Here is a 14330-nt window from a genome sequence, read left to right on the forward strand (position 1 = left end):
AAAGTTGATTAATGTTAATTAAATTTTAATAATTTTTTACAAAAAAAAAATATACAATGAAACAGAGAACTTCCTCCTTTTTTGAAGTCGATTAAATAGTAAATGGAATTTTTTCTAACAGTAATCATATGTATTATGTGGTGTCCATACTGTTGTTCATATCTATAGACTTTTTCCATCATATGAGCCGTCAGCTTATTTGCTATTTAAAGTATCAAAAAAAAAAAAAAAAGATAAGATTATAATCTAATGTAATGAATTAAACTACAAACATTTTGGACTACAGATATCTTAAACCGCGGGATATCGTTAGGGTAACAAATAGGATCTATGAAATGATGGTATAAGGCAGGGGGAAGCACAAAAGATCCGTATGGGTCGACGTGCATCGGCTTAGCTGACCCCATATGCGAAAAATAAGATAAGGTATAAGATAAGATAAATTGCAAACTCCAAATTAAGACTATTGAAAGACCAATCGTTAATTTGTTCATTAAAATATTAATTTAAAATACAGGTTTCGAACAGCACTTCAAAATCGATCCTATTGATATCTTGCAGCAAAATATATTAGACTGTAGGCATTAGTAATATGGATATCGATCCGATATCTATATATAAGATTCCTCTGGACATTGATGGTGGAAAAAAGGTCATCATCTATTTCGATATCGCCCATATCGGTCGGATATCTATCTTCGAATATGTTAAAAGTCTGTTATCCAATATTACTTTTTGGATAACAGACTTTTAACATATTCGTTATTGGGCCCGTATATAGATATTGCAACTAAAATATATAGATATTGCTATATATCATGTGCCCCTACTCAAAAGCATGGTGATAGAGTCCTGACAGAAACTTTTCTTTTAATGTTAATTCAACCTTATGACGTTACATTAAGTGCCAAAATTGCATAATATGACGGATATAGATGAATTAACAGTAACTACTATTTAATCTGTGGCATTATTCATCATATACAGATAAGGGAAAAGATGTAATCTGACATAGATAAATAAAATATATGTCTATGATGTTTACGCAATCACCTACAACTTTCAATAAGAATAGGGGAGCTGATGTAACTCATACAAATATACAGAATGAAATAGCATTCGTTAGCATCTATTGAAGAGAGCATTCTATCGGCGAAACTGAACATTTTCACTATATATTCACTATAAAAACATGAGTTGAAATACGATAAAAAATATTGAACCAACCATACAAACACAGTACGTTTAGTTTATTTATTTTTGTAGGGTTACCAATATATTATTGCAATACACTTGCTGAAAAGAACAAAATCTCAACTTCTTTTTCGTGTATCTTACACAAAAAAAAAGTTAATACTGCGACTCAAAATGTTTGGAATAAATAAATAATGTGTTTAAAGCTACAAAATATGACATAAACAAACAAAGGCAGCAACAAGATAATTAAAGATTGTGTACCACAAAAAAATCGCTATCAGTTGTGGCAAAACCCAGTTGTTTTGATTTCAAAATTAGAGTATTGAGTCGAGTTTGATAAAATTTCTATGGAACCAATCTATATAGTAATAGACTTTCAGAGGACAAAAAAAAATTAAACCGGTTTATAACTGACGAAGTAATGAGGTAACAAATAAAAAAAAAATACACCCGAATTGAGAACCCTCTTTTTGAGTTGAAAATATATAACTACCACTAAAAGATAGTGAAGCAAAAGATATTCTTGAAATTTTGAATTTTGAAATTTCTCTAAGTGTATAGATAATATGCACACAGATAGATGCGATATTTAGAGGATCATTGTAATTTTTTACGATATAATTAATTAACAATAAGTATGTAATTAACAGCAGCGTCCATCTTAAAACATCATCAAAGCCTAACTGCGATTGCCAACTTGTCTGCCAAGTGTGACAATTACTGGCAAAATCCTCCTTATAGGGCTGACCAATGTTCAGGGGCGACGACTGATAACTGCCCACTACGTAACTATTTTTTTTTATACAACTTAGAATGGCAAACAAGCTGACGGCCCACCTGATGGAAAGTGGTAACCGTCGCCTATAGACATGAGTAGTACCCTGGGCATAACAGAGTATACTGTTTTGCCCATGATACCCCCCATGCGTTGCCATTCCTGAGGACTCAGGTGTTATTCCTCTATACCCAGTAAATTCACGCCATATCCCACCCTTCAAATCGAAACACAGCCATGCAAACACAACTGCTTCACGGTTGAAACACGAATGGGACAGAGGTACCCAAACAATCGACTTTTGTACAAAGTCTCCCTCTGGTGACTAACAATATTTTTTGCTGTTTTTAAAATTTTTTAACGAAATTTCTGTCCTCATATAGCATAGTAGATTCGTAATTTTACGTACCGCTAATGACTTTGAATTCTTTGCCCTTACCACATACCCGTACGTTGTTTCAAATTTAAAAGGTTTCATACCAAAATCAAAAGTTATAAAGGGATCCTTATTTAAATCGTGATAAATTCACCAAGCATTAACCATGTACTTCCCAGAAGGGAACACGTCAAGTTCGATATGACGAAGTATGTTATAAATTCTGAACTTCGCTCTCTCAAATCCCGTTTTGAATTTAAGAAAGTAAAGTTCAATCAAATATCTTCCAGATCCGAACATATATTTCAGATTAACTTCGTAATTTTCGAGAGGCCGCTTGGTTTTTATGTAATTTTAATGTACTCGGTATCTTATCTTCGTCTTACATCTTACGCGCAAACTCGCTGACTTTCCACCACCCGAATAAGCTAGCTTTCGAAAGGGCTTTAATACCATAGACCACATACATGGGTATGTACGGCAATTTATCCAGAAGACCGAAGGGTATATTCTACCACTATGTCTGGCGTTTGTAGCCTTTGATTCGGTGAAGACATGGGCGGTACTATAGTCCCTCCAGCGGTGCTAGATTGACTATAGGTATATCGAAGCGAAATGTATGTACAGGAAGACTACTATGTCTATCCGTCTATAGAACAAGTATACGAAATACTACCCAGTGAAAGGTGTAAGACAGGGTGACGTTATATCCCCCAAAACTCTTCGCAGCTGCATTGGAAGGTGTTTTTCAAACTTCTAGACTGGAAAAGATATCGTATAAATATGATATGGTGTGAGAATACTTGAAAAATAGTTAGTAAATTTAAATATCTCGAAAATATGTTAACAGAAGATCTGAGAGATGATAGTGATCTGGAGAGACAAAGGCGTAACATTGCATGTAGAAGCAATATGCTATCTAGACGATTTAACCACTGTTCGAAGCTAGTCAAATTGATATTGTTTAAGTCCTATTGTCAGGATTTCTACACCAGTCCATTATGGTATAGTTATACAAAGAGAGCTTATCAGACACTGCGTGTACAATACAATAACGCATTCCGAGCGATACTCAACTTGCCAATACGATGTAGTGTGTCTGGCATGTTCGCAAAGAACAGGGTAAATAATTTTTTGCTATTTTACGTAAATGTAAGACAAAATTTCATTAAAGATTAATGACAATAAGTAATCCTATTGTAAAGACTGTATTCCTGACTGCATACCTGACGACAAAAGATTTTATAATGAAATTATTTAAATTGGTATTTTATTAATTAATATATAATTTAATAATATAATAATAGTTTGTACGTATAATATAATAATATAAAATTTATAATTAATTATAATTAAATTATCATCGCTATGATTGTAAACTATGGGTTATTTAGATTTATTATTATTATTATTATAAACATCAACGGCGAATATTTTCGATTTGTTGATAATAATAGTAATTATGACGGAATCCCTGGAGGTCTTAAATACTATGTTTAATGACCTCAATAGTTCTCAACTAAAATATCTAACGTCTATATTACACCTATACTGGTCATGATTGAGAATACTACGTTCTAAGTTGCCGATAACTTGTCGGACTAAGTAAGTCCAACTTCGACCGAGAAGTCAACCCACGAATCCAACTCGACTGGGCAGTGTTTGGGAAATTACGACAAAACTTCTCATCCAGAATACCTCACAGTTTGAAAACGAAGATTTCCAACCAGTGCGAGTTGCCAGTGATGACTTATAGAATCGAAACGTTACGGACAGGGTTATACTCGGAATTTCTTTGCGTAACAAAATCTATAACCAAGAAACTATGATATCTGCAAAAGAACCAAAGGTACCGACATTATCCGAAGAATAAATAAGCTAAAGTGGCAATGGGCTCGAAGAACCGACAAGTTTACATAGGTAAACATAGTGTAAAACCCACTAAATGGAGTGACGATCTCAATAGCATTGCAGGGAGTCAGTGGACGCAGATGATTCAGGATCATTCTTTATGGCAGTCTATAAGGGAGGCCTATATCCAGCAGTGGACGACTAACGGCCGAGATAATTATGGTATCTTGTAAAACTAAATTAATAAAAATAATCTCATACTAAATGACTATTTTTATTTACATCATAAAATAAAATGCATAAACTTTTATATAAATAAACCTTATTGTATTCGTTAAATAGTAAACTATGCATCATTGCGGGAAAAGAATTGTTAATAATAAGATCTAGCTATCCCATTACTTCTTTTATAATTGAACGATAATGGAATGGTAATTCCGCGTACAATAGCGCATACACGATATTGTACGCGGTAAAACACATGTGAGTGATTTTTTTTTATCTTTTTAAATTTAGAGGCTTTTATCCTATAAGGATATGTCAGCCTCATCATACCCTAATTTTATAGAATACCTCACATACTTAAAACATTGATACATAAATAAATAATACATAATATCTTAGTAATCTATTTTGATAAAGGGAATTATTGATACAAAAATATAGTAATTAAAGATTATGCCATTCCGGAATGTGGTTCTGCGAGTATATTTGAAAATAAACCAATCTCCTGTCTATTGAGACTATATATCTGTATTAATACTTGCCTTTGTGTTTTGTATTTCGTACATTCAGATATCATATGATGAACATCATCCAATGTGTTACAAATATCACAATTCGGATTATTAACTTTTTTCATACGAAAAGTGAACATATGAGTGATGGATGAGGATGAAACTACATCAGTTAGCTCATTGTGATGAATTCAACAAGAATGTTTTCTAGAGAGAACCGCGTTGAGGTTGTTCTGATAAATAATACTGCTTGCGATACAGGTTCGCCTGCTGTAAGACCCCTTGTATCTTGTGATTGTAACTTTGTATTTTTGTCAATAAATTTATATTCTATTCTATTCTGTTCTGTTCTGTTCTGTTCTATTCTGTTCTGTTCTATTCTATTCTAGTGATGGGATTTAACACCCTCTTTAATAATAATCGCTCTCTTCACTATCCCACTGCTTATAATATACTCCTATAAGTTGTGCCCCCTAGAGCTTCATGGCTTTTACCTTGTGAATTTCACACACCTACAACGGCCCAAATGCGAGGCTCAGTGCGGAAATGTGAGTCTAATTGCTGACCTAGCTGCATCCTCACCTATCATCCCTCACTTGCACTCCGCTGATGTATAGGATTGGTACGGGAAAAGTTGCTACTTCATTTTGATTTTGTTCTTAAAAAAGCTTTGCATTATTTTATTGCTCCTTTTTTTATTTGTATACTAGCTGTTTCCCGTAGCGTTGCCTACGTACATCAATATATGCATATTATAAGTGTACTACGTGTCAAGTTTAATATATGGTCTACCCATGTACTAAATTAATATTCAAATCTATTCAACAACAAACAAAGTAACAAACATCCTAACATGTTTACAAACTTAAACATCTGTAAACTTAAACATATATAGCCAATACATATATGCCAAATGTGTGTACCACATCACGTTAAGACAGCTGCATGTATTTGGTAAATTATATTATTGTTGTGTTTCTAATATAAAGTACAAAGTATAAAAGAAATTTTTGAAAAATACTACGGATATGTGAAAAATTTGAGTTAAAAACAAAAGATTTTGTTTAATTTTCTTCATTAGTATACGCGTGCAAAACTGAAGTGGACAACCAATTTAATTTAGTATTTAAATGTCTTAGCTAATCTTCAACCTAATAACCTAATACCCTACCTTTTAATTACCTTATACCTTATTATTACCTTATACTTTTATACTTTAGTTGAAAATTGTTTCTTTATGCTGATTCCATATTAATTTTATCAAATTAAGATATTTTATAATAAAAAAAAACTATTAATATAAATATAAATACGAAAATTTGTAATTATTATTTGCATGCAAAAACTTATTTTATTTTTTATTTAAATTAAAGTTGATACACGAATAGTATATATCCTGTACAACCGAGGGAGACTTTGTACAAAACTCATTTGCTTGCGCACCACTTTCCCATTCGTGTTTCTACCGTGAAGCAGTTGTGTTTGCATGAATGTTTCGGTTTCAAGGGTGGAATATGGCATTGAATTTACAGAGTACAGAAGAATAACACCTGAGTCCTCAGGAATGACAACGCATGGGAGGTATCATGGGCGAAATAGTATACTCTATTGTGTGCATGGTATTGCTCATGTCTATAAGCGACGGTTACCACTTTCCATCAGGTGGGCCGTCAGCTTGTTTGCCATTCTAAGTTGCATAAAAAAATCCTAAATCAGCGCATAGAGTATTTTAAATACTGTTTCACGCAGGTCAAGTCGTGACAAATAGCTAGTATAACGTAGTTTTATCCTTTTTATTTAATATAAGAAGCAAATTATACTGTTTCTTGAGAAAAATTGTATTCGGTATTTGTAAATACTATTACTATAATATCTGATTGTAGTAAGGAATGTACCAAAAAATAATACAGTAAATAAATGGTAAAAAATATATTATTTATTAAATCATATATGTACATAACGATAAACTTATTATAGTTAATGAGGAACCTATTAAAAATTAAAAAATATAATTTACTAAAATTTATAGGTTGTAACTGGAACTCATTTCTGAAACTTAATAGAAAAATTACATTTCTAATTTGTACAATGGCAATTTGAATTTATTCTTAAAAATTAATTAAATTAAAACATGACAAATTTTAAATTTAGAATATTAAATATTATGTACAACATATTCCATAGGTATTTTTTTTCTTAAAAAGTATTATACAATTTTTATGCCAGTTAGTCACGAATATCGTGAAATGCCTACAATGATAGATTAAAATAATCTAATTTTAATTATAAATAATTATTATTATCCTGTTTTATATATAGTAGCTGCTTCGCCTACCACAGATACAGCAGGGCCAGCCTTAATGATACCATCGCGAATATTTCTGCCGGCTTTTTCCTGAAAATAAAACAAATAACGAGAAAAGTTAGAAAGAATTGAATTTGTGACACTCGTAAACTTTGTTTTCAACGTGTTACGTCTAACAACCGTGGTTGTAAGCCCTCGTTTTATGTATAAAATAAAATAAATTAGATCTGAATATTTTATATATTAAAATAACTGCTCTATAATTTTTTTTTTTTTAAACTCTAACTCTACTATTACTGATTTTTTTTTACCTATAGAAAGCTACATTATCAGCGAGTAACTAGGGATTATGTAGCTTTCTATAGGGATTATAAACAAACAAACAATCTTTCCTCTTTATATTATTGGTAGAGATTTTATACAAAAATACTTATGTACACATAGAAAACGTCCAAATTAATACAAACAGATATATTATTTTATTTTTATTTTGAGCAAGAATTGAAACCTTATTAGAAATTAGAAAGCGAGGCAGTGTGTTAATCCGCTGCTATTATTTAATGGTTAAAAATCACAAATTAAAATGAACTATCACAAAAAAAAGAACAAACTTAAATGTGCAAAAATATGAATTCAATATTATTTTATTTTCACTTATTTTTAATTTATAACGTTACTTAAATACTTAAAAGTCTGTACCTACTCTGTGTTCTGATAATAATTAATAATTTTTTTAACATTTTTTTTTGTAATCATATGGTATGAAGTTTTTTTTTTTTATTATATTTTTATTATTTTTGTAGATATTGAATAAATATAAACTTACAATTTTTTTGAAAATCTTCCATTTGGGGCTGGGCGCACCCGAAACCGCCGTCAGCGCCATAACACAAGCGAACACGAACAGGAATATTTTCGAGAAATCCATTTTCGAAATTTAAAAATTTGAATTTATAATTCTCAAATGTAAATACTTCAATGTATTCGTATTGAATGATGCTCGACTTCGCAATTCTCACGCTTTATATATTTGTTGAATGGCAAACATTTAATAAACAATTCGAAACATGACGATAATTAAATTTAAATCTTATTAGTAAGAACTTAAGAGTTACAATAACTAATCGAATAAACAGCAAATGATGATAACAATTCGCTACTAAACGAATCGGTGGGAACTCCCGGCGCTTCCAAGCTGAGTTAATCCCCAAGGGTTCAGATGTCAAAGATAAAATTGTTTTATTTAGCATGACGATAAATGTTACGAGATTTTCCGTCTGTGTAAACATTAATATCTGTCTGTCTGTTACTTCACCACTGAAGTTGGAAAATGATTGAACAGTTCGTAACGAAATTGTATGAATCGAGTATGTATTGTAGCTCTACTTAAAATCGTATCTATTTTATTTGAAAAGCCTAACTTATTTTTACAATCGAATTAATGTTTAAAAATTTACATAAAAATTTACTATATTGACTACTGTTTATTATTTTAATTTTTATTGTTATCATTTTTTTTTTATTATTAATATTTGTTATATTATTGGGAATGTCATGTGAGCAGAGTCACGAGATATAACTAGTTTATAATTGATATGATATATTGATTGATTAATAGAATTGATCTAATAATTGCACTTTCAACTTCCTCGTATAAAAACAATGCATATTTCTTAGTACGTACGAGTACTTACCTACTTTGTACATAATTGATCACAACTACTTTGTACTGAGAATACGCCGGGAGTTTACTGACTCCAGCTTGTAAGTAAAATTTTTTTTTTTTAATAGATGAAAATGGAATGCTAACCCCGCCCGCGGTGTCGGTGTACACCGACGAGGCACCAGTGGAAGACGATAGGTGAGAATGAATGCAAGTCAGTTGGCCCACCGTGATGAATTCGACAAGTATTAACCATGATGGTTTCCAGAGGGAACCGCGTGGAGGTCGTCCTGAGAGGTCAATAGGTATCTTTAATTTATCATCATCATTTCAGCCGTTGTCCGTCCACTGCTGGACATAGGCCTCCCCCTTAAACTGCCATAAGAAACACCTGAGCCACCTACATTCACTGATTCCATGCATTTGAGGTCGTCACTCCATCTAGTGGGGGTCGTCCTACACTAAGTTTGCCCGTACGGGGTCGATAGTCAAGAACCTTATTTCCCATCAGTTGTCGCTTGTTCTAGCTATGTGACCAGCCCATTGCCACTTCAGCTTGCTTATCCTTCGGGCTATGTCGAATACTTTACTACCCTACTTTTGTAATTTTTTATGGTTCCAATAAATACATTTTAATTTTTTTTTATTTTTTTTTAATTCTTTTGCAGATATCCTTGTTACGGATTCGGATATTACGTAAAGAAACGCCGAGCATAGCTCTCTACAGCCCGCTAAATAATTTGAAACTTTTGCATACGGGCAATCATATAAAGACCATGTTTCGGTTCCATATATTTAATTAATTACGATTAATTATGTATCAGTTAATTTACATAATAACAATACATCAACATGGCGTATGTAACTTATTCTACAAGTATGAATTAATCAAGTGTCTTAAGTAATTAATATATGATTAAATTCCATATATGTATATCTTAATTACGTTTCGACATCAATGAAATTTAATCATAGACAATAGAACAATATTCTGAGCAATATTCCTTAAATAAGCAAATAATTTAAGGATTCTCCAAAATAATGTCCAGTTATTTACTGAATTATTTTGTCAGATACCTTTATTGTTGTTAAAATAAACAAAATACCATTTTAGATATTATGCAGTAAGCGAAAATGCACCGTATCGTCTTACACATTACGACTCAAAATTAAATGAAAGATTCAACTATGTTATATAGATACTACACAGTTATAAGCAAAGTAAGGAATTCCTAATTTCAGTAATAATAATAAGTATTCGGTGTCTATTTCATGCATAAAAAAAAGGCTTTAAGATAATTCTATCTCATTTTTTCAAGATAATGATCTTGTGTACACAATTTTATTTTTATAATAGGAAACCAAAAACTGTTATTACATAAGTATTACTTTATATATGGAACCCTCAATGCATAAATTCAACTCATTTTGACCGGTGTTTTAAGGATGAAAACGTAATGATAGTTGTAACATACTGCGCGTTATTCTAGTGAGGTACTAGTGAAGAATGGTAGATGAGGATAAAGTGAGGTCAGTGGACTCATTGTAACGAATTTATATATATATATATATATATATATATATATATATATATATATATATATATATATATATATATATATATATATATATATATACTATTATTAAAAACAGTATGTTCACGTTCACGCAGAGTAAGTCGCAGGCGCAGATAATTAATATGCGCACGCGCATTCATTTCAGTCGATTGTTTACTTTGAATGATTCATCTGATTCATTCCCTCTGCCAAACATAATATACCTACTATATATACTCTTACACGTATATTGATAAGATGAATGGCATATCTTTATATTCGCATAATCTGTTGCACTTGAACCTTTTGTAGTTCCCGTATTTTACTACCTTGTAGATTTTATGCTTCATCCTCATGATATCCTCTTATTTGAGATTCGTGTAGTACTCTTTTTTTTTATACAACTTAGAATGGCAAACAAGCTGACGGCCCACCTGATGGAAAGTGGTAACCATCGCCTATAGACATGAGCAGTACTATGGACGTATACTGTTTCGCCCATGATACCTCACATGCGTTGCCATTCCTGAGGACTCAGATATTATTCCTCTGTACCCTGTAAATTCACGCCATATCCCACCCTTCAAACCGAAATACAACCATGCAAACACAGCTGCTTCACGGTTATATATCGCCTATATCAATCGGATATCTATTTTCAAATTAAAAATTTGTTTCCCAATATTATTTTTTGGGTAACAGACTTTTGGCGTATTCGTTATTGGAAATATGCGTCAGATAATGTAACTAGAATATATAGATATTGCTATATATTATCTACTCCGAATAAGTAACTGAGACTTATGACTCACCTATAGTTGGCGTCAAATAAATTGATCAAAGCTACAAAAAGTAAAGGTCGAGCACGTTTTTAAATTAAAATATGTTACTGCACCAGTTAGTTTGTTTGGATAATCTGTATACATTAAACATGATGATAAAATGTGCATATTTATTTACTGTATCTATATTGAGAATATTTCTATGCCAATAAACTAATTAATAAACAACTTTATTGTTTTGTTTTTTTTTTTTTTTTTATTTAGAATAGAATAGTAATATTTTTTATTCAAACAGACTTGTTTACAAGCTCTTTTAAATAAATTTTTAATCAATAGATGCAGTGTCAGGCAGTCTATAGGGGTATATGATGATATTACGCAAAATATTATGCATAGAAAAAATATATATTATATTATAGCTTCGTCTGTGATGGGCTTATGAATAAATTCTGTTTGGATATCTTCAGTAGTCATTTTAAGTCATAACGAATTTACGACTACTAATTATTAGATTGAGCGATTCATTCGAATTATTCGAATGATTTTCAATTATTATTTTTTTGTCATTGGTATTTCATTGTCACCCATTATTAAGATAGTTGATACAGGGAAAAGACTGTTTTCAGTAGTAGTTTTTTAAATCGAATTTCTAATTAGTAAACGCAATCGAATACGAAAATTAGTATATTACTAATTTAGTTGTCGAATTTTAAAATTAGTAATTACTAATTATTTGTATAACAAAATCATTTGAATTTATGCACTGCTAAGTCACATTGCACTAAATCAGAGTATTCAACGCCAACGTCAAATCGGTTGTCCTACACGTACGCAGGAGATGGCCCGTTGAGATCGCAGCAGTCCTTAATAGTTCGTAAACGAATGTATTCGACACATATTATTTTTCTGGCCACAAACTATCTTCAATGCAAGACTGAGAATTGACTGACCAGAAATCGATCGATCAATGAATGTTTGAATATGTAATACATATTCAATCATTCATTGATAGATTGTTTATGTAATACAGAAACTTGGTAGCTATAATATCCAAGCAGCTTCTTCAGTAGCCAATAAGTAGTAAGACAAGTTTGTTGCTATGTTTATTAACCAATCATTAGATAATTTGACACACAAGTAGCATTTGTAATAGAAATCAAATCAAGTCGCGAATAAAAACTTAAAAATATTGAAACTAATATTACAGTTGCTAAGAATATATATTTGTCAAATACTTTAACTATTACAATAAAATGTTACTAAAACTATATATTATATATGTACATAAAAATATAAATTTTACGTATGTTTATAGATAAGAATAATATTAAGGTGTTACCTACAAACGTATTTATGTCACAACATAAACATTGATTTATTATAAGTAATTGTTAGCATAATTGCAAAAAAAAATACGTAACAGACCCCTAAATAAAATAAAATTACCCAAAATAAAATTAACGTTGACGCAAAAAAGTCCATATAATATGACGGCGAGAATTTTAAATAATCTTTCAGATAATTTAAGAACCCTCTCTGGAATACCATTTTAAAAAAATGCATGAATGGCTAATTGAATCGTGTTATTACTATGTTAAGGATTTCATGTTGGATTAAAATGGTGGAGATTTGTACGTATTATCGTTATATTTAATACTTTTTATTTTTATTAGTACATCTCATTTTTACTGTTGACCATTTGATATCCAATATTTATTTTCACTAATTAAACTAATTGACTGAATAAAATAAATTGTATTACATTCCTTGTTATTTTATATAATGTTATTTTATTATTATATAATTTCGTAATGTTTAAATGCTACAAACAATTTTAAAATTATTCTAATTTTTGTTTTTAATATTTGCAAGCTCGATTTTGTAAGATACTTTTAATTTATAAGAGCAAATGTTTTATACCCAAAATCATAGAAAATAAAATTATTATTATTAAAAAAAAAATGTAAAGATATTAAAAATATAATGATCATAAGTATGTCCTCAGATGAATTACTAAGTATGTTTCTCAATTGTTTAGTGCCAACAATACAAAGGAGATGGCGCTGTACAACATTGCCAATTTTATTTATGTTATTCATTTACTTTGTATAATCGACACAATAGTTTGTGGAGTCCCCATATTGTATTACTTCCACACTTAATTATTTTTCATCATACGAACATTATTTTGCATCATCAGTAACTTATTTATAATCATCAGTAAATTATTTTATAGCATTGTAACAATTTTTAGCATTATCAGCAGATTATTTTGTACATAATTTTGTATAATTAGACACTATTTTACTTCTGCATATAATTTTGCAACAATTCCATCAGAATGTTTACATTCTCTGGCGTCATCGATACATTTTTTAGTAGATTAATTATATTTCTTATGCTTTCCTGAAACAATGAAAAATACAAATAAAATTTATCATATTCATTTTAAATAATTATTATATTTGACGTTTTTAAAAAAGCGTAAATTCTGAATTCAATGTTATTTTATTAATTTATTTTAATGAGGCACACATAACGAATTATAACCATGTTAGGTTTATATATAGGTAATTATGGATTTTATAGTAAGTTACAATTCAAAAATATGTGTACACAGCATGATTAACATTTATACATAACATTTAAATTTCGACAGATGGAAAATATAATAATTTGTAGAGCGTATGTTATGTGATCTAATTCTAAAACAATTTTATATAATTCTTTTTATAATTATATTTATATTAATTAGTATAAACCTAAATCAAGTTTAATCCTGTCATTACAATCATTACAAATTTTGTACACAATTTACTAAAAATTTCTTAAAGTTTTCATTTAGTATAATTTTTTTCTTTTTGCCGTGTGGTCCCGCCACAGAATATGCCGCCTTTTTGTTTTCCATGGGTGTCGTAAGAGGCAACTAAGGAAACTTAATGGTTGAAGGATGGACAGTAGATGCTGCTGTTGCCAATTTACCTGTCAAGTGTGGCAACTACCCTTAATTGGTGACCTACATAAACCACGTTCAGCAGTGAATAATTAATGGCTGATATGTTCAGCAGTGAATAATTAATGGCTAAAA

General features: G+C 30.5%; 1 protein-coding gene across 5 annotated transcripts in view; it reads right to left on the reverse strand.

The window, feature by feature from the left end:
• The window catches only part of LOC113514504 (uncharacterized), a 408650-nt gene that overhangs the window by 380503 nt on the left and 13817 nt on the right, over positions 1–14330 (reverse strand). Inside the window, exon 8 of one of the 5 annotated variants that reach the window (XM_031908242.2) lies at positions 12444–13648. The exons of 3 other annotated variants lie outside the window; for them this stretch is intronic. In XM_031908242.2, coding sequence (XP_031764102.2) covers positions 13639–13648 — 10 coding nt within the window. In that variant the 3' untranslated portion in view covers positions 12444–13638. Of the gene's footprint in view, positions 1–12443; positions 13649–14012; positions 14225–14330 lie in introns of those variants that run through there. One more of the 5 variants, XM_031908243.2, reaches the window with a different exon arrangement.

This window comes from Galleria mellonella, unplaced genomic scaffold (genome assembly GCF_026898425.1).
Source record: "Galleria mellonella isolate WM207_F2 unplaced genomic scaffold, CSIRO_AGI_GalMel_v1 utg35, whole genome shotgun sequence".
NCBI lineage: Eukaryota > Metazoa > Arthropoda > Insecta > Lepidoptera > Pyralidae > Galleria > Galleria mellonella.